The sequence below is a fragment of the Apis laboriosa genome, unplaced genomic scaffold, assembly GCF_014066325.1.
Source record: "Apis laboriosa isolate Shangri-la unplaced genomic scaffold, ASM1406632v1 scaffold12_cov154, whole genome shotgun sequence".
In the NCBI taxonomy this organism is placed as follows: domain Eukaryota; kingdom Metazoa; phylum Arthropoda; class Insecta; order Hymenoptera; family Apidae; genus Apis; species Apis laboriosa.
In genome coordinates this window covers 3028859-3055176 of record NW_025221207.1, presented here as the reverse complement: position 1 = coordinate 3055176, position 26318 = coordinate 3028859, and the positions used below count along the sequence as shown (strand labels likewise).

Genomic DNA, 26318 nt, shown 5'->3' with positions numbered 1-26318 from the left:
GACCGGGATTATTTGTATTTAGATTGAACGATTGTAAAGTTAACGACCGATCCTATCGTCGAACACATAACGGAGCGCGGAAATATATCGCAACACTCGTTGAACGTTACATCCTTGCCGCTTCTTTTAGGTTTCTGCGCGGAATTTTCGACGCGACGTGTTCGTGTTGCGTCCGTTTTTCTTTTAACGACACTTATTTATCGTTTATGGACGTTTAAGAATTCCACGTGGGCTCGCGGCGAACGATGCTCGCCAAGCTATGACAAACCAGAAACGATGAAGAGAAGGTACACGAGTGTACACAGCCCTCGCCTTTTACTGGCGGTTTTATTCATTTCCTTCGTTTTACGAGCGATAAAGCCGGGACTACGCCTGTAAACGCTCCTCCAGGACTACCAACTTTTCCGCGAAAAACTTGACCGCGTGTAAGGTCAAGTTTCCGAAAGGTTTCTCTCTCCATCGCGTGGCCGTGGTTGGAATTTATTATCCATATTTGGAGAACGAGATTGTTACTTTCCTTTTGTGCGATTTTTACGGGGAACGATTTAACGGGGATGTTATTGACGCTGGTTGAATCGAAACGAGAAGAGGATATGGAGGATATTTTCACGTACTCTCTTTGTCTTCTTTCCAGATGAGTTTGGAAAATGAAAAGAAGAGAATAGAGATATATGTACATCTCTTATCATTGAACAATGTTATTAAAGAAATTTTATTACAGGTCGCTGATAAATTATATTCTTGAATTGTAAGAAGAAGAAGAAGAAAAAAAAAAGAAACTCAAGATCGATGATAATGAGAGAACGTATAAAGATTTATCGGTCTAAAATTTGTGTTGAAGTATTATTTCTATTGGAACAATTGGTAAATATATCTATATCGTTTTCCAATACGCGTATCGTTCTCAGGATATTATATTTCGATCGAGCGGAATAGATCGCGATTTAATTCGCTATCGATATCCGTATTCGATTGCACGGATGAGATTTATCCCATCATCGAGTACGTATTCGATAATTTCCCCCAGGTACGTTGGATAGCTCATCTCTTGGTATTATCGTGCTTAAAGGATCGTATCACCCAAAGGGGTTGTTACCATCTTCGTTCGTGCTTCCCGAGTACATCAACGGAGACGTTAACGACCATCCTTAACGTCACCTTAAGCCACGTTTTTAATCAGCGACCGCCTTCCCTGCTAATAAACTTGCCGAGCATAGGGCGAGCGCAATTATATAAGCCGCTCCGTAAAAATGTTACCCCGTCTTGATAAAACTCCGTATTAATTACTGCAACAGGTGTTGTTTCCATTTGTTTCAACAAGTATCGGTGGAGAGATCTTCTTCTTCGTGTGGTAAGACTCATGTGATTTTTATTTTTTTTTTTTTTCTAATTTCTCATTCGTTAAGTAAGTGGCAAAATTTTAGGGAAAATTCGTGTTGTTATGTCAAATGATTTCTCTTTAAACGAAGGATTAAAATTATAACCAACATGGTATTTCACGTATTTCAAGAATTGAAAATGGATGAAGATTAATCACCTTATGGTACGTTATTGAAACTCAGATATACATAAATCTTCCCGATCATTTGTTTCTCATATTTTATATCCCCCTGTCACATTTATTCAAAGTATAGCATCAACCTTCTCAAACATCAATCTCTTTCAATACGCCGAGTACGATGAGAATCTTTCTACAATTGTTCTCCACTACAAAATATCCCTCGTCTAAATACCTCGCGCGCAATAAACAGATTTCCATTTCCCATTTTCCTATCTCAAATACATTTTTTTAAACTGCCTCTCCACCCTTGTTTCTTCTCGAAACAACCTAAGCACCCCACGCGCCCTACAACAACAACAATTAACCACGCTAAAACGTTCTTCCCTTCGTGTCAATCGTTCACGCCCATCAATTCTCCTTAACCCTCGAAAATACCCTTTCCTTCCATTCGTATCCATCCGGTTGTACCATCCCCATTTGATCGCCGCACACATAATATAACCGACGCACAATGCGTAATAAGTACCGGCGTCCAGGTAGCAGCACTAAGAGGGCCAAAAGGGAAGGAGGAGGAGGAGGAGGAGGCGGATACGGGGGATGGCATTGATTCGGCGGGCAATTAAGCTCGGATTACACTGGATAGGCCGTACTATGTGCCCGGAGCTAAATGGATACACATAGCTGAGATTACTGCGGCCACTATGGCCTAATGTAATGCCGCCCTACGGGCTGTTACAATGATGCTGGTAGGAAGATGCTTACAAGAGACAGAGGGAGACAGAGAGAGAGAGAGAGAGAGAGAGAGAGAGAGAGGATCGACAATGCGTTTCGTTAACCTTAGCATCGATCCTTCCGTTTCGAATATCTTGGGAGAAATCCCGTGCGATCACGGGAATTATATGCGTATTCCGGTTATATCCGGTAACGGTACCGATCATAATCCCCCCTCCCCCGTGGTTTTAATCGTTCTCGATGGGTGGAAAAACAACGTCGGCCATTGGCAACGTTGATTTATCATCGTGGAGGGAGGGGGGGGCAGCACACCGTGTAATCTAGCCCGTTGGACGTGGTCGCAGCCCGGGAGGGGTAATTAATAATCGGTCGGGGGTGCTTAGGCGCGCGCGCTTTTATTATTCGATACTCCCTATAATTCTTTAATATGTACGACCGTTTTATCGGCGCGCCTGTGCACGGAAATTACGGAAGCTGAAAAAAAAAAAAAAATTATCAACGACACCCTCTCTGTGTACCGCCGCCATTGGAAAGTGTGGAGGGGGGAGGGGGTGTTCCACGGAGCCGTGTTCCAATTGATAACGTAAATTACGTGATATACGAGGCGGGTATTAGTCTCGCGAATGCGAATGATCGCGAATAATAACGACGTTACACCGGGATCTCCCCATTTTCACGCTATATTCGTCGTAAATTCGATCGTTGTTCGCTATCAATTTTATCGAATCTTGATGTATGATTAAATTATCGTAATGTAACCAATCTTACGTATTTCTGTAAATAATATGATAAATTTACAAGAATTATCCATTATGGAAAATTCGAAAATCTCGATGCAAAGTGGATAAAATGAATTAAAACACGAATTCCTTACTCAATTCTTCGATCATTCTGTATTCGAATACGCACCGATCAATCGTGCGACGAAACGATCAACGAAACGCGTTGGAAGAATTCCTTTTTAAGGCCGTCCAACGATTCACTACGACTTCTCCCACTCGTAAATCGATATGATAGCGCAGCACGGGATCGGGCAGATAACTTTCCCAACGATTTACCTCCGACCGGTAATAAAATGACAGGGGAGAGAGAGAGAGAAAGAGGAGGAGGAGGAGGAGAAGGAAGGAGAGAAAAATCGTACACCCCCTCCCGATTACGTTGGACGAAACGCATTGAGCGACGCTCGTGTGGGGATCCGCTGCGGGTAACGGTCGATAGTCCTTCGTTTTATTGTGACACGTAGTGGTGGAAGGGACTGTCCCTATGACTTGCAGCAGTCGCACGGCGATAACACGGGAAAAATGACGATGAACAGGCGGAGACGACAAAAAAAAAGGAAACAGGAAGGGGCAGGAAGAAATCTTGGAGCGGGTTTGATGGCGAGGAGAAGGAGGGGAGTTAACTCGCGGCATCGGTCGACTTTGGAAAGGCTGTGGAAAGCGGGCGACGTGGGGGTATAAACCGCTATCACGGACTATAACCATCCACGCCATAAACCTCAGCCTCGGTCCCGTAACGAGAATAATGCGTGCCGTTACAGTATCCGCCTCTATTACGTTCGAAATCCCCTATGGACTTGGCCTCACCCCGTCTCGTCTCCTCCTCATCGCTCTCACGCACGTTATATTTCTTTTCTTCCATCACCGAATCTCGGCACACGATCATTACTCGTTTCCACGATTTCTTTTCGCCGTAGTACAAGAAGAAAGATTTATGTAATATCTTTTCTTTCCTTCTTTTTCTTTTTCGCGTTCTAATCCACCAATTGTCGGGTTTCGATTTCTTTGCGAGGTGATAGTAGACGAAACTTTCTGAATCATTTCCACCTGACACGTGAAGAATTCAAGGCTTGAGTTAAAATTTAGATTACATTTTTCAAGTATCATTTTCAATTCTCACTCTTCCTGCCTCTACCCAACGGAATTATTATTCACAAACTCCGGAAGATCAAATTACAGCGAGCTTAATGACATTTCCCTCGATCAAATATTTAATGACTTCATTAAGAGCAAATCTACATTACATTTCTCTCAAGCTCACTCATCGTTGAATATTTCACACGTATATGTATATACGTACATCGACTCAATCCTGTTCTTTCATAATTAAGATTCCTCTAAAAGCTTGATTTTCCTCGTAGCTTTATTCATTAAAAACATTTATAAACCGTTCCTTCAAATTGCCTTCCCTTCCCTTCCCTTGAAAATTCAAGAATCGAAAGATTTATTTAATTACCAATTAAAAAACAAAAAAAAAAAAAAAANAAAAAAAAAAAAAAAAGAAAAGGATTCGCATCGTTTCTCAAAATTACTACCTTTCTCCCGATACATAGGCCCGACGATCTTCGAATCCAGCCTCCTTTTCCGCAGAGGAAAAGGATCAGAGAGAAAAAAGAGAGGAGAAGAAGAAAAAGAAAGAGAGAAAGATTGGGAGAAGAAACGAGAAGAAAAGAAATCCTTCGCCACCATCGACCGATAATTGAACTCGGTGCTCGGCTTTCTTTTCCTTCCCTCACCCTTTTCGTCCCTTGTTCATCCCTCGCTTCCTCTTTCTTACCATCCCTTCTATACGGCGTAATCGAGTTATATGACGCTACGTTCGATTCGCAATTCGCTCGGTGAAAATCGGCGAATGTTTTTCGCTACACGAAGAGCTTGGTAATGTCTGGACGAGAGAAAAGACCGGTGGATGGGGGACGGGGGGACGAGGGGCGGTAAAGTACGCCGGCAATCTCGTGATGCTGCAAGAAAACACGCATACCTCGTCGATAGCCCCGCCGATAAATCTGATGAACCGAGCTTGAGACGATCAATCACTTCGGGTCGTCGCGCGTTTCCCCCATTTTCAGCTCGGATGTTAATGTTTTACTTCGACTCGGGAAATTGAATGAGAATGGAAAAGAATTTGTGATTTAATTTATCCCGGTTTGCATTTGGAAAGAGGAGAAGGGAGGGAGTTGGTTGATGGTTGGGGGGAAACATTGATCGGATTTTGTGTTATTTTTCTTTTCTCTTTGTTTCTTTCTTTCCTTTTTTTTTTTTTTTTTTTTTTCTTTTCTTTTTCGAATTGCAACTTTATAGTAGCTTTTATCGAGCTCCACTTTTGGGATCGTCGAAAGAGTTTCTGGTAGTAGTAATGTACGTTACTATCAGAATTGGGTTAAGTTGCTCTTTTCGTTTCATTGGTTAAAGGACTGCGAAAGCTTTTGGATAATTAATTCCGATAGAATTTTATTCTATTTGTTTTTTTCCAGAAAGTTTTTGCTTTTTGTAAAATTGAGAATAAACAATCGACAATTTGCTCACTCTTGTATAAAATTCTATTATATGAACATATTTAAGATAATTTCTACCCGATTTTATAAACTTTTCTTAGCAATTATTTTATGATAACTTTTTTTGAAATGTTTAAAATTATATTTCCATTTATTATTGTTAAATCAGAAGCAAATTTCAGAGAAACGAAATCAATCTCATATTTTGGAAAACATTAAAAATTATTCAAGATTATAAATTACATTTTCTTTCTCTCTCTCTCTCTCTCTCTCGTTCCAATATCTATCAAGATATTGGATCCGCAAGAAAAGACATAAAATATCCACAGAAATCAGAAGCCAAAGGATTAATTCGATGGAAATAAACTGCGTCGGCGTTCGCCAACTCCGCCAACTTTCCTAACTTCTCGAGCCCGGAAATTAAATTACTCTCTTGGAAACCAGCGTAGGTTCCGCGATTCCCGTTGATTGACAATTAACAGTTAACAGATAACCGCCTCTCGAAGAACTCGTATGAAAATTGCAAGAAATCCGATCCCTTCCCCCTCCCCTCTTCGCCTCTCAACGAGAGAGAGAATTCCCCGAAAACTGAAAACTTGACGCGAGATCCCGTACTCGATCGTAACACGAGACGATTTCAAGAGAAAGATAATGAAACAGGGATAGCCCAGTTAAGGCGAAACTCTTGGCGTTCCACTTTTCTTCGCTGCCTGCCCTCGTGACCACAATGTCGACAAAATCGTCGGGCGAAACGTCGAACGAAACGTTTCAACTTTTTAACGTGAAATGAGACGCGAGACGCGAACCCGTTACCCGAAGATCGGAAGATTGGACCGTCCCTCCTTCCCCTTCCAATACGATATAAAACTCGGGTTGTAAATCAAAGATGGCCGATGCTCGTTCGGTTAACTTGGATTCTCACATATTTNACGTCGAACGAAACGTTTCAACTTTTTAACGTGAAATGAGACGCGAGACGCGAACCCGTTACCCGAAGATCGGAAGATTGGACCGTCGCTCCTTCCCCTCCCAATACGATATAAAACTCGAGTTGTAAATCAAAGATGGCCGATGCTGGGCTCGTTCGGTTAACTTGGATTCTCACATATTTTATTGTTTCATAATAAAACTTTTGCTGTCGTCCCGATAGGGAACCGTGATGGAGAGAACGAAAGTGTAGGGAAGGAAAGGGTGGGAACGATTGGCGCGATAAAGAGGCACGAGGAGGTCGGAGGGGGAGGGGTTTACGATCTTACGAATCTGAGCGGAGAAGATACTCCGCTGATTTTCGTCTATATCCTCTCCTCTTTTATGGAGATCCTTGGGAAAGGTGGAAAAGTTGGCGTCGTCGATTTTCTCGCGAGAAAAGCTTCGGGCTCGAGAACTATCGTGAAACTTCTCGGGGAGCAGCCCCGTTGTTTTATCGGGAATCGCGCGATTTATGGAGCGGAAGATGCGCGCCAACCCCCTCCCTCCTTCCTTTTAATTCTCGCCGCGCGTCGATGATTTATCGGAAGCACCGGTTCTTGACTTGCTCTTGGAACTTTTTTAAGTAATATGAATCGAGATGTGTTGGATTGTTTTCCAAGATTTCGGTGATACGTGTTTGGAATTTCCTTCGATTGCGAACGAGTGATAAAAAATTGACAAAAGAAATTTGTTGTGTGTCGTTATGATATATCGCTCTCATTCACTTTATTAATCGATAAGAACGAGATTGAATCTGTCTCTATCTAATAATTAAGGGATTATTAGTTTGTTACTTTCGACAGATTTTCTTCTTCTTAATCCAATCTAAATCTTTTATCTCACGTTATTATCGATCGAAATTCGACAAATTTCAGCAGCCTTCAGGAAAGATTTGAAAAATCACATATAGTGAAAATACAGTTTTCTCTTTTTATCTCTCACGCTCAAACCCGATCCTCAAAGAAAGAGAGGAACCATGAAAATTAACAACCGTGCAATCCCGAAGGTTCCATTAAAAATTCAAGAACATGGAAACCGCGCAGTCTCTTGGCCTGCAATCATTATTACAATCGTTACAGTCGAATCCGTTCGAAGCTGGAAAAGGTTGGAAACAACCGAAACGAATTCTTCTTTGCCCCTTGGCCGTTCAATTTATCCCAAGTACGAGGCTTGAAAGCCTTTGGGTGTATATAGGCGCCGTTTTCCATACATATGTAGTGTTGGGCGCATAGGCGTTCCTCGCCAGCTGACTCCGGTGCCGCCAGTAATTGCAGCGTAAACATTTCCACGGGCGCTGATTGCGAGACTCATTATTTCGGGGGCGAATCGAGAATCGCGCTCGAGATTCGACGACTCGAAGACGTCGGCCCTCACCGGCTTGATTAAGGGACCGGGATGTCTCATTATTGCTCATAATCAACGCTGTACAATGGGAATACTGGCGGCAAACGGAACGGGGATGATATTTCTGCGAACTCGTTCGAATCGGTCTCCTTTCTTGCCTGCCGTTTGTCATCCTTCTCCTCGAGTTCATCGAGTTTGCGCTTTTGTTCTCTGGAGATATTCGATTGCGAGATGAATGGATCGTCGAGCAAGACACTTGGAGAGGGCGTGGGAATAATTTTATTAACGATTTCTCTCGCATTTTATTAGGGATTAATTCGTTTTTAATCCTCAGTTCAAGAAGGTGTGATTTGTTATTTCGCTTTTCCCTGCGATTTTCTTTTTTTTTAGATGATTACAAAATCAACGAATAAGATATAAAAATATCTGAAACAACTTTCGAGATTATTTATTATCCACAATTGTTGTAGATAATTTCACATACAATAAAATTACAGGAGAAACTGATTTTTACAAAATTAATCAAAAAATTCGATATCTATCTTAAGCGAAGACTTTTTGTGAAATAAATATATATTTCCAAATATATATTTCGCCACGAACATCGTCAATGATACATGAAATACACCGAAGTGTTACTACGCTTCATCGATGAAAGGAGAAGGGTAGTGACGACTTGAAAGAAAAAAAAAAAAAAAAAAAAGAAACCGAAACAGAAAGGGAAGAGGAAAAGAGAAAGTGGGGAGAGATACGAAAGATATCCATCAAGGGTAGGTAACTCGGAGTTACGACGAGTATAGTTCGCCCGACGGAGGGCCACTTTTCGGCCCGATAATAAATCGGCACAATTTCGTTGCTTGGTGGAGAGGGTGCGGCTTACATACGAAATGTCGACTCTCTTTTTCCGTGGCGTCTGACAAATACGATACACGGGTACAGTCTCGTACAGAGAACGTCTCGAAAATGGTAGGAGCAGGCTCGAGAACCGACCCTATTCGAGACACCCCCGGGGGTAAACGAGCGTAGCCGAGAAAAGGGCGCGAGGAGGGCTCGATGGCCGCTCGTAATAGAGAGGGATTCCGTTCAATTATATCTTATGGCGACGTTCTCGACGGTAATGGCCGAGGCTGCCGCTCATCCCGGCCGTGCTCGCCACGATTTTCAACCGTGGGAAGGGGGAGGAAGAGGAGGAGGAAGAGGAGGGGGGCGTCTGATGAGCCGGTGGACGAGGGAAGAAAGGTCGAAAGGCTGTAGCGAAGAAAGCGAAGAGGGAGGATGGAGATGGAGATTTATCTCGAGGCGGTGGCGCGATTTAACCGCGCGACGGGATGTAAAGTCGGGAGAAAGACAAAGGGGTGGAAAGTTTCGAATTGGGAGGCGATCTTTATGCGGGGGCGGCGAAGGGTTGCTCCGTTGGTTGACACGCAATTCTGGGAGTTGACGATCGATCGAGGGTTATAATTAATCGTTTCTCCTGTGGAGAAGCAGGTGTGGGGGTGGGTAAAAGGGAAACGCGTGGAGGAAGAAGATGGAAGAGGACTTGATGGAATTGTTTGGAATGATTAAGTGAAGGGCTCGATGGTGATTTCGATCGGAACATCTTGAATAGTTGGTTATCCATTGAATAGTTATACGTGTAACAAATTTTTAAGAATGAAATATTTATAAATGTATAGGGTGAGTCCTAATATAGGGCGATTTTTTTGCAAGTGGATATTTGAAGGGCATATCTGTTTTTTTAAATAGAATTTTTTTTAATAAATTAATCGATATGGATTATTATTCTCTGTAAAAAAAACAACTTACTATAGCAAAATATTATTATTATAAATATTTAAATTTGAATTGTAAAACTTATTATTCCTGTAAAAAGAAAAAGGAACTTTCTATTTCACTTCTTTTTCATATATCGATTAAATTAATATTTTTCTAAATTCGTCTTTCACACTTCCATTTCTAAAAGATATCCTAATAAGCAATAAAATTTCTATATACTTTCGAATAATATTTTTGAATAGGTTAATTTACCAATTAGCAAACTAGCAAAAAATCTTGAGAAACTTACAACTCAAAATTTTCCAAATTCGTTTGGCAATTTTTAAATCCCTTCCATCGTTTATTCGATCATCAAAGACGAGACATTTGAAATTTCGAAAACCAGACGAATCCATTCATAAAGCAGCTCGACTTAAAAGCACACAGTTTCGTCTAATCTTACTCCATCTCGCTCGATTCCCTTCCTTTTCTATCTCCCTGACCCTCCGCCCAGGTTGCTTTCTGATGACTTAAGTACCTCAATTTGGTTCGTTCGTTTAATCTGCTTTGCACGCGATGTACGAAGGAAGAGGAGGGAGGGGGTGGAGAGAGGGTGAAACTCGAGAAGAGAAGACGGAAGACAGAAGTACAGGACAGAAGCGGAACCCGGTTGATGGCAATGCGGAGCTGCATGCTAAGCGAATTGCAAAACGTGGTAAAGTGCAGTTTGCAGTTCCGCGTACCTCTGATGAAGTCTGTCAGCTGCACGGCAAAAAGGAGCCGAGTCAGGCCAAGAAGCTTACATCTCATTAACTGTGATTAATCAAATCTCCTGCGCGCCTCTCCTGTTATATTCACGTATCGCGCGAAAATCCTTCCCCCCTCGTGTTTCTTCTGGAAACGATGTACAATTATCGATATTTATAATTCGAACCATTTAAGAATTTTAATGAAATTTTTAGATGTATATATATTTAACGATAAAAAAAATTACAGATAAATAAATTTCGTGATGAAGATCTGTAAAGAGTGGAGGCTAAGCGCTAAGATTCGCCAATTGATGAATCACGAGGTTGAATTAATATTTAGCTACGTGAAAAAGAAAAAAAAAAAAAAAGAAAGAAAACGAAATATTTTAACAATCATCTACCCTCAACTGATCGAACTGTACTGGAAAAGTTAATTGTAACTCTATCCTTTATTCAATGGAACAACGTTCGGCTATATCTTCGGCTCGAACTCAATTTAGTTTCTCGTTGACTTTAGCGAGCGCGGAGGTTTAAAATAATTAATCGACCCGCTCCATTATCGGGTATTATCGGGGCTAGGGGTTGGGAAAGCCACGACGATGTTGTAACTTCGAAGGCATCTCCTCCTGTATATACTATAAAATAATGGAACGACACCGCTTAAAACTGGGCTAAACTACGCCGGGTTGGAAACTTCTTTCCATCGTCTCCGCGGCATCCTTCCTGCCGTATAAAACTCGCGTTAACGCCTTAATTAGCATTGATAATCCCCGGGCCGAGTCCCAGTTTTAGGCGTGCCAAAGCGTCCCACGAACCCCCCCCCCCCTCCTCCCTCCTCCCCTCCTCCTTCCACAGAAGAAGAGGGAAAATCGACGAGTTCCCACAGTGTTATCCAACTCCTGTACCAACTTTTCTGCGTTAACCGCGTTAACATAAAGCGCCCACACCAATAACGAGTCAACGATTTTAGCATAACGCTGTCGTTTAACCCAATTATCCCTCCCGCTTTTGTTTGCAATTAACTTGTAAAATAAGCTAATTCGATCGAGCGCGCGTTTCGACGAGGGGGAGGGAGGGAAGAGAGGAGAGGAGAGGGGATCGAACGATTATGGAATAAAGCCTGGAAACCCTGTACAACGTTTGTTGTGCAACGTTTAAATATTCATAGATGTTTTGATCGGCCCGTAAACGAAACGAACGGGAGGAACCATCGAGTAATCGTTTACGTTTACTATCCGGCTTGTTCCACCAAGCGAATCCGGATGGATGGATGGATCGATCGATCGATCGATCGATCGTAAATCGGAATCGCGAAAGTTCGGCAGGAAACAATTCTGTGATAGGTATTCGAGGAGAGGATTCACGGGAATTCGGTGATCGGTGGGAGGAAGGGGAGGAGGGAGAGAGAGAGAAACGACGACGACGATAACGGTGTTCGAGAGTTTTAGGATCGCCATTAGAAAGTGATGGCCCCGCCAACTGAGCTGGACCACCTCTGAGCAACCACAGTTTCGTGGCTGATGTTGTAAATCAACAAGTTGATGTCCGTTACTCGACCGAACTTGAGACCGCAATGAAACTTTTGGTAGAAGGTTTGATAATATGGTGAACAGGGCGAATCAATTTTGGATTATAAATAATATCGTTGTGGAAGGTTTTAAGGTTTTTAAGATCGATGTGAATGTGTATTATAAGTTCGTGTAAATTTAAAGGATTATAGATTATTATTATTTAATGTTACGGGTGAATCGTCACGTGAAAATCTTATCGCAAATTATATTTGATTAAACATTAAAATTGATAAGTTATGGATGGGAGTGTGTACATCTTGTTAAATGGAACGGTTTAATATTTAATTTTCGAATTTAAATGAATTTTAATCGCTCGACGGAGATATTTCTATTCGATATTTCATTCGTTATGTCGGTATGCATCACGTGGTATGTTGGTATTAACAGGATTGCGTGATCGTATTAATTGGAAGGTACCTGCGGAATCATTTCGCCGTATTTTCAAAACTGTATTCACCTGTTTTCACTTTGTCGATAAGAGAATCATGGTCGTTCGATTAATTATGCGATAATTATAATATTGTAACATGGTCTTAATAGAATCGCGATTAATGACGTATCGATAGTTCCAATTTATTATATTTATTATATCGGCAAGACATGTTATTAAATATTTGTTCGATTGCTCGATTTCGATCGATTATTTTCGATTCTTAAATTTGCATCGGAAAACGGTTTTTCTCCCAATGCAAATTGTATCGAACATTATATGGAACGGATGTGAATTGCATGAAAAATTCAAATCTTTCTCTATATTTCTCACTCGCTCGCAGTAATTCGATAAATAAGAAGAAGAAGAAGAAAAAAACAACAATTTCTGAAACATTCCATGTCGTGTGCCAGATAACAAGGTACGATTGTACGATATTATACGTTTCTCAAATGGTTTTAATAATGGTCAATAATAGAAGTATATGCATTGGAATGGAGAAGAAAGAGAAAACATTTTAATCGATTATAGATAAGATGGAATTTGGTAGAACAAAGGGATATCTTAACTCTCTTTCTCTCTCAGGTCACTAGCAACGTTCCTCTGGCCTTTATTGGCCACCACCTTCCCGGATAAGCTCCAAGTTGCCGGCCAATAATCGTTATTGGCTGACCTTTCTGAAAAGTTCTTAAAAAAAATCATCGTGACCTGATACGTCCGACTACTTGTGTCTCAATCCACTTGCTCCAAACACACTACGTCCAAAAACTAATTTGTTTCAAAAACTTTTGAATCGCCGTTGTTTGCATAAAATTATTCCTCTCGTTTAATAGAGAGAAGCAATATCTTGGCCTTTTTCGTAAATATCCAATAAAGAGTGGAATAAGATTCCAGTAAAAAATGGCTATTACCCTCTTAAATGCTCTCATCCTCTTTTGTAATATGAAAACTTTTTTTCCTTTCTTAATTAAAAGGATTTTAATTAATTATCGGAATAAGGTACGACACATCTTGATCAATGAATAAGATAGAAAAAAATTGTTTCCTTAAAAATTTTCAGGGAATATATCTATTGAAATACAGGGAATATAAATTATAAAACGATCTCATCTGCAAATCTACGAATTCAATAATAACAAACTCGAATCAAATGGAAATATTGTGTAACAGAGACGCCCTAATTAAACTAACACTTCAAGTATAATTAATTGTAACTCGTCTTCGATTCAAACAAAACTATAACATCATAACATCAAAGATATTTTCACATGAAGCATCAACAAAATTCTCCTTACGTCACGATACATAAAATCTCATAGCCGAGAATCGATCGTTGAAAAGCGAGCAGGAAACGAATAATTACACGGAAAATAAAAATACACTTTAACCGTTCCGTAACACATTCACACCTCCGACGCAACTACTACAACAAAATCCTCCTACCTACCACCTCGTTTCAATCATTTTTCAATACGTGGAAATTCAACCAATTTCCACGTGAATTTTTAATCACGCGAAGCAACCACGTGAAAATTAAATACATAAATCATTCTGCCCTGCCCGTTTTCTCGCTCGCGTGTAACATATATATATATATATATATATATATATATATACACGTATATACACGCAGTATCGATAAAATACGGCCGCCAGTTTTCTCAAAAACACACGATCACCGCCGCTGCCTCCACCATCCGATAATGCAATTGAAAACGGTCCGCCCGCCGAGCCGATAACAATTACGCGTCGTGGCCGTGTCCCATGTAAAATTAACGTCAGCTTTTGCCGCATTATCGCGCGAAAAGTTTGGCGAGGAACAGGGTGAGCGCATCCGGCCCGGTAATCCGGCGCGGATCCCAACCACGGGGGCCCGTCACACCCCGTGCCAGCAAGTGTACCGGAAATTCGCGATCGCGAATTCGCGATTGGCGCGCTAACGAGCGCTTCGAAACATTCTAACATTGCGAAATTCTGTCGGCGACTAATGGTAGATCGGGGCAAACTTCTCTCTCTCCCTCTCTTTCTCTCTCTTTCTCTCTCTCTCCCTCTCGCCCTCTCTCTCTCTCCCTCCCTCTCTCTCTCTATCGTTTCGTTATCTCGCGCACGTTTCTATCTGTCGTGACGATCGACGCGCCGCAAAATCGGATCCGCGGTTTATTCATTTAACCTCGCATCGGTTATGATGGAACGCAGTACAGTTTCCGAGAATTGGAATCGAAAAAGTGATCTTTAATTGATTTTTCGTTTCCGCGGCTTTACGCGAAATTTCTTTCAACGGAGATAGGGACGTGTAACGTATTGAAAAATCATTTTTGAGAACGGTTGTGACAGAGAGATTTTTGGAATCTTTTTTCTTTTTTCTTTTTTTTTTTTTTTTTCATCAGCGACGAAGGTCGATCGTTAATTGGTTTGTTATTTTTGACGTTGGTATTCAGTATTTTAGAGAATGTGCTTTATGGCTTTGATTGTTGGAATTTGTCGCGTGTGTTTAAACGCGTTGTTGGGTAATATTGCGTTTGTTCTAATCTTATTTATAATTTCAGGGAGAGTAATTGTAACAATGTTGCGAAAAGAGAATCTAATATTAATCTGTATCACGAAAATTCACGTCGAAGAAGTTAAATAATATTTACATCCTTGCGTTATCATTAAATCGATATAAAGGAAATATTCTTCTTCGAGTTGTCGCAAAAACAGGCTAAATGATATTGAAAATTAATTGACAGGGAGTCACTATTAACTATCTAGTAACACTCTTAACAAAAGTCACTATTAACAAAATTATTCTTCGAGTTTCGAAATTGCGATATCTTAATTTTCCCGATTCCTCCCGGATTGCTCGCGTTTCTTTTTAGATCGGTAATCTTGGAACGGCGGTAACCAGTTTCGACCGGTGGACTTGGAAAGAGGCAATTAACAAGCGTATATCTACGAGCAAACTTTCCATCGATAACGATCGGTTCTCGTATAGGATTGCAGTTTACACTGTTCGTTATTGCGTCTGACTTGAAGAAAACACGGTTGGAAACGATGTTATCGTGGCCGATTCCGTGAGTACTGTTGCAGAAACTTTGATCATCTTCGCTTTAACGCGGAGGCGATTAGGTTTAGCGCAAGATGGGGTGGTTAGGGAGGGAGGAGGGGGGATGTACAAATTGGCCTCACACCCGTAGATCGTAGTCTTGATTTATTGGTATGCACTCCGATCGGTAATTGGGTAGCACGCACTAAACTGCTTAATCAATAATCTAGGACGATCATCAATCTATAATAATAACGACATTACGTGTAGAGACAATCTATGCGCCGTGAACGGTGTCTGCAAGCATCTGTGCTGTGTGTGCACTACGTGACGCCTGAAACATTCGAAGCTTGAGATTATACGAGATTGCCTTGAGATCGAGATTCAAATGGAAATATTAGATTTTCCGAAAAATCGTCAGTTTTAGAGTTGATTTAAAGTTTTAAGTTTCTTTTTATATATCATTTGTTAAAAATAATGTAGATCTCTAGAAAACCTCTGTGCGAATAACAATTTTTTAAATATTCTATAGAGAAATTTAAATTTTGATGACTTCCAATATTTTTCTAATTTTTTTTTCCTTCTTTTTTTCTTTTTTCTTTTTTCTTTTTTTTTTTTTTGACAATTAAATATTTTTTTTTTTGTGACGTGAAAATGTAAGAAACGCGAATTTGAAAGGACGAAAATTTGATAACAGATTACGATCTTTACGATAGTTCTTTTATGCTTTAGATTTTTTTGCTGAATGCATAAAACGTAGATTACGTCGTGGCCGTTAAATCTTTAACAACTGCGTCGCTCGTTCAACGGAGATTAACGATTTCAAAAAATGTATATCAAAGTAAATATTCCTGAATTTATACGCGCTATTAAAAATCCTCTAAAATGGCGTAATTATTACAAGTTATAGCTGCAGTACTTGAAAGTTGAAATATTTCATTAGATTTTTGCTCGAATAGACGTTTTTACAGGATTTTTACGTACCATCGAATTAAAATTACTGAAATTCCAAAAATTTAATTTCCAATTTATCTTACCTCGAGGATGATTAATGACAAATATAATTAACAAATATTACGCATATAGTTAATAATAAACAATCCTTAGATTTCCCAATTCAAAGGCTTATAATTCCACATAAAACGATTCTAGAATAAATCTAAAGTATCTAAAAAAATTTCCAACGCTTAACTTAAACGAAATGAAACTTCTCCACGCGAAATAAGTATGCACTTCATCCTCCCAAGATTAAATAAGAGGAAAAAACTCGTAACTTGGAAACTTGCTCCATAAAAGAGCACACCATACTATTACGAAATACCGTTCCTCCCCACCCTCTCCACAAATATTTTTCTTCGAAAAAAAAGAAAAAAATGATCGCGAAACGGATTACACACTTTCTCCGTTCATTGGATCTAATTGGACTCGTAAAAATTCGCTTGTAATTAAAATTTTAACTACGACTTGATGTAATGCTCAGTCTTATACGTACCTATTCCAAGTTTATCTCGTTGTCTACTGAAATTTTGTGTATACCAGGACGATCGTACGACGGAAATAAATAAGAACGATAAACAAACGCTGATAGAAATCAGTCCCTACCTAACAGATAGGATATTAAACGGCATGCGCAACAGAAAGAGAGAGAGAGAGAGAGAGAGAGAGAGAGAGAGAGAGAGCAGAGAGGAACGATGGTGGAACGATGGAAAAATAGAACGAAGAGAGAAGTAGTGAAAGTTTAAGCCGTATCCATTTACAAGTTTCAAATCGTTCTGGCAGCCGGAGCTTTTGAAAGAAACCTTTTACCATTCTCAATAGACGGTAAAATTCTGAAACGCGCTTAACGGCAGCGTGGCTTTTAAACGTTAACATGGCCACTGGTACAATGGCGGGGTCGCATTATGTTCGAGAGTTGACGGGGGTGGAGAAGAGGGAAGAACAAGGAAACGAGAGAGAGAAAGAGAGAGAGAGAGAATGAAAGAAGTGGTGGGAAGACGAAGACGGACGGCGATGGTCGTGGAACAGGGAAGAATTGCTCTCTTCCGTCAACGCCTGCCACTTCGAGCCATCAAGCTCCATTTTTCCTCTCGTCAAGAGAATTTAACCCTAGAACGAAAGCCGCAAATACTTGCTCAATTTCGTCGCTGTGATTGGATACGTCGTTTCTAAGATGTATCGTTTCTTTGTATCGTTTCGGTGGTGATCGATGATTTCTTGATCATTTTTTTGAAGTTTACTTTTTTTTTTTGAATAATAATAATGTAATTTATTAATTATCTGTGCAGACGAACAGAATTGATTGAGCTTTCAAAATAAAATTTGAAGAATCTTTATAATATATATAATTTTATAATTATAATTATAATTTTAATACCTCTACTATTTATCTTTTGAATCTTTTGAATCTTCGAACGAAGATAATTCAGAGCAAGGATATTCAAGAGATAAAATTTCTTAAATAACTCGAATAATGAAACTTAATCAATATAACAATAATATCCAAACATTTGTAAAAGAAAGATGAATAATATTTTTCTCCTCGAATCTATTTCGTCAGATGGAAAAATTCATTATCTACATCTTACAAAACCCGATGATGTATCAAAGAAGAATTACTTTCCCTAGGAGAGGCGCCATTGGCCGAAACATATTTTCATTCGATTCGCTGTTCCCGATTGATAAAATCGGCTATAATTCCATAGGGCGGAAAGGTAGCGGAAAATAATCGGATAACCGGCACGATTCTACAATAATTTCACAGCGGCGGGATCATTTATGGATCATTTAAGGAAGTTTCGGAAGGTAAGAGGATAGGGGAATGAGGGGGAGGGAGGAGTAAAGGATATTTCGGGGTATGTTTTTTATTGAAATGAGCGCATCTGGCGTCCAACGAGGGGTTGGACGGCTGAGCACGCACTTTTTCCCTCTGACCGTCCCTCCAACCCTCTCCCACCCCCAATCGAGGAGTAGTTGGCGACCTCCTCGACGCGAGAATGGAAAGACCCCCCCCTCACGTTTGGACCATGGAAATAAATCCCTTTATGAAAATTCGAACTCGGCGGCCCAGGTTTTTCCCCCAAAATTTATTGGATCGCCCGTAGTAGACCGCTGACCGCGCCGACCTTACTCTTCCACTCTTCTGAAAATCGGTGATTCAATAATTTGGACCCTAAATACACCTAATCCTAGTTTTATCGATGGTAAAGGTAAACGTTTGCTCGTGTCCATATCTTGGAACACCGATATTCCAGTGCACGATATAAAGATGAAATATATATACTCGACTCGTGAGAAATGACGCGTTTCAATAAAGCGTGAGGTAAAGTAATTAGGGCTATTAATAGATCCGGATAAAAAAAGGGAATATATCTTGCCTTGTCCGACCTATTTTATATTTTGAAGCGGTAGTTAAATTCTAAACATTTTTAGAAATAACGCAGAAGAAAATCGAGTTTAAAAATATGTGAACGTGTACACGTAGATAGAAGTTGAATAATTCTCGTTTGGATAGTTAACGTGTTGTCAATCTACAGTGGAAAGTGAGTCAAAAATATTTTTTTATTCATGTCTCGATTCGGACGAATTGAAAATTTGATTCGAACGTGTTCAACGTGGAATTAGCGAGGTACAGATGATATCGTTAAATTTTCAATTCAGCTTCAAATGAAGAACTTTCTGTTCCATATGTATATATATATATATATATATATATATATATATATATATACATTTTTTTTCACGTGGAATCACTTCCCTTCTAATAGTATCATCCACGATACCTTATATGTTACATTTCAACCCGTTAAACGAGCACCATCGAGTCGTTTAACGCGTACGGAATTTATGAAACAATGTAATTTCATTTCGCCCGTGTACGAAGGTGGTACACGTTCGAAGCCGTATTTTACACGGTGTCGGCCATATTATAAATTCATGCGATATTTCGCATACATCATATCGCCGCCTGCATACCGCCGACTTTATCCCAGGCGAAAAGTGACTGAAGGACGTGTGAGCTTCACCGTGAACGAGTCTGTCATAACTTTTTAATACCTCTTAAAGGAAGACGACTTTGTAATATCCTGCAGGATATTAGGCCACGCTTTAAAAGACGAATAATATCGGTGAATACTTCTGGGTTGGCCCTTGTGTCCGGACGTTGTGTGCACGCTCGGTAGACTCTAACAGGAAGTAGTTAAATGTTACCGGTGTCAGGGCATGGCCTTTGTGTCATGGAGTGAGAGTGAGAGAGAGAGAGAGAGAGAGAGGAAGGAGGGGGAAGGAGAAAGGGAGAAGGAGAGTGCTCAGGCTCCGTGGAGTTAGCCGACTGGCAGAGTACTATAAATTACATAAATGAAGTAAGCCCCTTCCTCACTCAAACGGACGTCTTGCCAAGTTTATAACTTAATCACTCGTGCTTTTCATGCCGACGGAGGAGCTTAAAGGTCGAGGGACCGGTAGTGTAAGACGAAAGTGATGCGAGAGAAGGGGAGAAATTATAAGGGAAGGAAAGTGAATTGGAAAAAAGAATTTGATTGGAAAACTTTTTTTTTCTTTTTTTTTTTTTTTTTTTTTTTTTTTTAAGTATTGCCATTGGAAATCAAGCTTAATTCTTTCTTTCGTTTCAGCGATCGTCGAAACAATAATGCGATACAACGATCAATCCCACGATACACTTTGAATTTTTATTTCGAATTACGCGTATTTTATTCCTTGATTGAAATTTGTAATATATATCATTATTCAATTAATCATTACCCATAAAATATTGAATAATACGTAATAATACGTGCGCTTGGGTTGAAATATGAAATATTAAATTGAATATATACCATCCCGATATTCCATTCGATATAATTAGGTATCTTCTCTTGTTTGTCGGTTATCTAGTCCTTACATCATTCATGATATTAAACGTAATACATTAACCCGTGTACAGTAGTATATTAAGTTTAGAAAAGTCGATTAAAATTGGTGGAGCGTGATATCAATGAATTATAAAGAGATGGAATTTAGGGTTATCCCGTCGTCATCAAAGGAGCAAGTTGCGCGGATAAATTGTTAAAAAGCGTTTTATTAAAAGATTACGCGAAAAACGGAATGGATAAAAGAATTCGCGAGATTTCATTATTTTCGTACGAAGCATAAAATGTCACTGTACGGGCAAAATGGCCATTACCGCATATAATACACGTAACGCGAGAGAAAGAAGAAGAAAAAAGAAGAAAAAAGAAAAAAAAAGAAAAAAAAGAAGAAAAAAAAAAAAAAAAGAAAAATAACACTCCGCGTTTTATTCCATCTATTCACCCCATAAGCTCGTACCTTGTACGAATAACACATTCATCAATTTAACTACTTTATATTCCCTTTGTATTCCCCGTGAAACCACTCTCCATAGAAAATCAAATAATTTCCGCCCGAAGTTTCCCGTGCATTAGCATTCCGGCCAGCGTCGGAATAAAAGTAATCCCGTACGTTACTCTCATTACACTCACAACTTTGATCTTGTCATTTCGTGGCCCGTGATATTCCTCCCTTATTAATATCCTAGGCGGGGTAAATAAATAAGGATGTAAAATTGGGATCGATCGAATGTTAATCACTCGATCACGAAGTGGATTATATAATAAACTTAACGATGTCGATATCTGTTATAATAATCGTCGGGGCGCGCGCGATCTCCAACGTAATTTAATTCAGCGCGCCCGATTCTATTTCCGGTGTAAAATTTAAGAGAGAGAGAGAGAGAGAGAGAGAATAGTCGAAGGATCGCTGTCGACTCGCATTCGGCTCCAGTATCCATCGGCTGTGTTTAATTACGAGTCATCCGGCGTAGTTTCGCCTCTTCTCCCGCGCGCAGACTGCTTCAGCGAGGAAGCACTAACTCCTGGTTATCTTAAGCGACATCGCGCACTGGATTCGTATAACTCGTCGGATAAGTTGAGCCTGAATTACTACGCTTCCCGCGTAAGGATCAGGACGAGATGAGAAGGAGGAGAAGGAGAAGGAAAGGAAGAGGATGGGTGGTGGAGGAAGAAGTCAGCGAAGGGGCGAGATTAAAATCACCTGGAGACCAATGCAAAGTTTTTAATAACCCTTGATGCTTGATTAAGTTATGACTCTTCGTTGGCTCATTCTCTCTTTCTCTCTCTCTCTCTCTCTCTCTCTCTCTCTCTCTCTCTCTCTCTCTCTCTCCTTCTCTCTTTCCCTCTTGCACGAGACTATCGTTTCGTCATCCCTTCCTCGACCTTTCATTTTCGTGCTCGTCCTCGAGCGAAATAAATTTCGAGCAGAGATGCTTAGACTGCGTTCGAGTGGAACGGGTGCCTCCGACGAGAAAGGGGTTGGAAAGGAAACAAAACTCGTCCGACTCTCTGAATTAATGGAAGATCCGACGGGATAGTTATCTTGCCCGCGACAAACGCGTGGAAGTTACTCGCGATGGTTTTTAAATATGGCGAATTAAATCGAAAAAAAAATATATATATATTCATTAGAACCGTGACAAGATTTATTTAAAGATCGATTAAGAGATTTAAGATTCGATATCTTTATGTAGAACTTTTTATTTAACATTAGGTTTTTCGTTTTCACGATATATTAGAAATATATTAGAAATATATAAATTTTGACAAAATTACTTTATAATGTATATTTCGTTTATAATTGAATGGCCAGTTCTCCTACGCTCTAAGATACATTGAATAATGGGAAATGGGAATTCTATTGGAATTCAAGCGAACACTATAGTATATTAAATGATGAGAAACACTACCCCTTGGTGTAAAATATAAAAGATACAAGAAAGAAAGGTAATTTTTCAACAGAAGAGATGACTTAATCAAAAACTTCAACGATTAAGCTTAATTACATCGTTCCATCGTACCATATTCCGCTTCATACAGCATAAAGAGGCATCGTTCGTTACCGATTATTAAACGAGATCTTTCTCGTTCTATGTTTCAGGTTTTGGCTTCGTCACGTTTCAAAGTGAGGATGTGGTCGACAAAGTCTGCGAGATTCATTTCCACGAAATCAACAACAAAATGGTGAGTCTTGAATGTCGGTTGGGAAAGTTCGTTCGTCGACGAACGAGGAGAGCACAACTTCCTCTCCCCTTCTCTCTCTCTCTTCGTCCCTCCTTCATCCTGCCACGTGGCCGCAGAGGTGGTATCAAACGGTATTTGCCTTCCGCTCTTCCTCTGCGGATACGGCGTCGAGCGGAATTAATTTTCCGTATAATTGAGAAGGGCTGTCGTGGTTATTTGCATTTGACACGCACGCACGCGACACACACGGATATTCGCGAACGATCACGGCCGAGCATGTGAAAGACGAAAAGCGGTTTCTCGAAAGCCCTTCGTAGCGGAGATCACACAGGTCCCACGGTAATAGACAATTCACTGTTTGTCGTCTACTACCAGACAAATTCCTCTGACGTCAATCAAGGATTTAGCTAGATGCCACTTCTCGTTACCCATAAATCCATACGACCCCGATAATAGATAATCCCGACTCCACGTCAATAATCCACCAATACATCGTCTGATATAAAAACATCGTCGCCTATTTGATAATGATAATATTCCAAATAAGATAGATCGAGTTGATTACCCGCGATTCGTCGGATTATTTTTTTGATTAAGAGAATTTGCAACGCTTCTCCTTACGAATATTTATAATCCCTTATTTTGAAAATTGATCTCTTTCGCTATAATTATTAAATTTATTCTCGAATCAAATTTCAAACGACGAGACTCGAAGAAATTCTCGTAAAAATATCTATCCTATTCCCAAACCATTCCATCGACCACCCCACATCCACCGCCCTCCCCAAGATACTAATATCCCACGAAGCAGCGAGGGAATTAGGGCGCAACTGATCCGTGTCTCTGTTGAATTTCAAGGTCGAATGCAAGAAAGCACAGCCGAAGGAAGTGATGCTCCCGGCGAACCTGGCGAAGACGCGAGCGGCCAACAGAGGCGCATACGGTGAGTTGGTGATGGTCGCGACACCCACCCCCACCACCTATCGTTACGCGCCGTATCCCCTGCCGACGGCCGCTGCCGCCGCCGCACATGCAGCTGCGGCAGCATCCGCCGGGACCCCCCACCACCACTTGCTCACTCCGATAGTCGCTACCGCCGCACCAAACGCGGCCGCTACCTACCAGTACGCTACCGGCGCGACCGCACCTGCGGCGGCCGCGGCGGCGACCACCGCGGCTGTCTACGATGTCAAGAGGGCCCTCGCAGCTGCGGCCGCGGCCGCGGCCGCGGCCTCGTACAGGCCTCACCCGGTCGCGGCAGCGGCAGCGTCTCGGGCCGCCACTCTCACTTACTCGATGAGCGACCTGTTGGGCATACAGGGCCTCGACATGGGCGCCGTCTACCATCCGATACCCACGATCGGACTATGACCGACGATACTCACTCCCCTCACCAGGCCTCAATAGGCTGGCAAGGGGGCAGTGCTCTTTCGATCGTTGTATTGAGTTTTTCTCTTCCAGATGGATAGGTTTTGGATAGATTCTTCTTCTTTTTTTTTTGGTGATGGTTGAGTTTGGATTTGGATTTGAGTGTGTTTCGTGGCCGAAAAATTAAAATTCGAAGAAGAAATCGAAACAATTTGTTATGTATATAGAGAGGTAGCGATATGTAGGTTGTATATTTTCGATATATATTTTTTTTTTTTTTTGGATGAATTTATTTATCGATTGTTCTAACGTGCCAAGGAGTTAAGAAGGTGTGCAATTTTCGTAGAATGGTTAGCGAAAGTTTGAGGAAGCGTGTTGTTTGGTCGAGTTCGTTTTGGTTTGATCCTGTTTCTTTATGAGACTTATTCATGCGACAGTTGTGTTCTGTATATCAATCGATATTTTCTTGTATTAGTTGTTTCTTCTTCTTCTTTCTTTATATATATATATAGAATTTTATAAGACGTGTATATAGAAATATTTTTTTTTCTTCGACACGGGATATCACGTGCCCTTTTTGCTTGGTACTTCGAACATTCCTCGATTGTGAACATGTCGCCTTCGTTTTCGGGAAAGTATTAGCGTAAATTATGATACAGTTGATTTCCAGGCTTGGCGTAGCAGCGAATCGAAGACATATCGAGAAGTGCAATAAACGTAGCCTAGACGAAACCATTCCTTTTTATTCCCCCGAGGATTCGAGTGTGGGAATAAGCGAATTCTCGCGAGACTGCTCGAGAAGCTCAGTTCAGTAAAAACTGTGATCGTAGTGAGAGAAAATAAGAAGAATGAAAAAAAAGTATAAAATAGTAGTGGATCATAGTTAGAATTCGATTAGCCGCCTGCGTGGCAATTTTCCTCGTAGCCAAAGAATAGTAGATATCGAATAGTAGATATAACAAACGGAACAAACTTGAATCGCAAAAGACTGGTAGTGATTTCGTAGTTGACTAGCACGACTAGGGGGACAATAAACGGAAGTGTTCAAATTTAGAGAGATTTAATTAGTTTCAATGAGCAGCGCTCGGTAGTTGATACATTCGAACGTAAGTACCTCTTGAAAGCCCCTCCTCCTTCTCGAAACAAATTTCAGAGAAATTTTGTCGGTTTTTCAGAATTATATCGGATAATCAGATGAATATTCTAAAGAGTAGTGAAGAAAGACAATCAAGTCAAAATGACCAACGAATCACGTGTCTCGGATATATAATCTTAGTTGAGAAACGACTAGATTAGACGACTTAGCAGAATTTTCATTTTGGAGAAGGAGGAAAGGACTCGAGTAATCGGGTGACGATATCGGACAGATATTTAGGTACTTTTCGACGAGATAAATGAACAAACGAAAGAGATACAAATTCCTGCCTCGAAACGGGTCGCGTTCGCGTGACAACACGTCAATTGATTCGTAGATCGTAGATTATTTATCGTAGGGAACTCGATCGAAGCTTTAAAGTAGTAGTGTTCGCTGTGTTCGCGTGATTGAACATGACGATTCAGTTTCGAAAGACGATCGTGATGGGATCGGCGATGGTATTGGCGAGGAAAGTAAAGGGGGAGCATATGAAACATGAAATCTATGGGACTCGATCGAGGTCGAGGTTCTGCGACATTCTATTTTCCGTGAAAGTGAAGGTTGTTCGCTCGATTTCGTGAGCGAGGGCGCCCGTCGTCGAGATCGTAGATTGTTAGAATTTCGTCGAAGCGGAAAGAGAGAAATAAAAAAAAAAAAAAAAGAAAAGAAAAGAAACGAGATGTAAGGAAGGAATAGGAGGAAGGGGAAAAAGAAAAAAAAAATAAAATAAAAAGAGAATATATTCCCAGGTAGCGGCACGCCGTGTATTATTCCCAGAAGGAGGTGAATTTCTGATTTGCGCGGGATGATATGTCGAGTGATATAAATAAAGCCGTGAATCGTGAATGGTGAAGGCGGATAGCGCGTCGAGAGCGCGCGGCAAATGGTCGACGATAAGCATTTCTCATTCGTCGCGCCTTTCAGAGTATTTTTCGCAATGAATTTCATGAAATTTCATAATGCCGAGAAAATGAAGTATGTACTCCAATACGGCGTACGAGAAAAGAAAAGAAAAAAGGAAAAAAAAAAAAAATTCGGAAAAAGAAAAAGTAAAAATAAGAAAAAAGGACGCGAGTTCAGAGCTATCTATATGTATATAAATGCACACGTGAATCTATATACATATACATAGATACTTGTATGCATATAACGTGTATAATTATATGATACGTACCTTATTTAAAAAAAGAAAAAAAAAATATTACGAAAAGGAAAATCAAATGACAAAAAAAAAAATTATTACAAAAGTATTAATCCATTCTAGATATATAATAACAGATTATATACATATATTATATATTGTTTTGTATCTACATTTTGGTAAAACGCCATATAGTATTTGATATTGATATCGATATATTTTGTGAGAGCCGCATTACAACCTTCTAGTTTTTGTAATAGACCTACAGATTATAT

At 40.3% G+C, this 26318-nt stretch overlaps 1 protein-coding gene across 9 annotated transcripts in view; it reads left to right on the top strand.

Annotated features, from left to right (window-relative positions):
* The window catches only part of LOC122720579 (RNA-binding protein Musashi homolog Rbp6), a 772925-nt gene that overhangs the window by 699275 nt on the left and 47332 nt on the right, over positions 1-26318 (top strand). For all 9 annotated transcript variants that reach the window (XM_043947364.1, XM_043947367.1, XM_043947362.1 and 6 more), the window contains 2 exons: positions 22317-22399; positions 23258-23342. In XM_043947364.1, coding sequence (XP_043803299.1) covers positions 22317-22399; positions 23258-23342 — 168 coding nt within the window. The remainder of the gene's footprint in view (positions 1-22316; positions 22400-23257; positions 23343-26318) is intronic.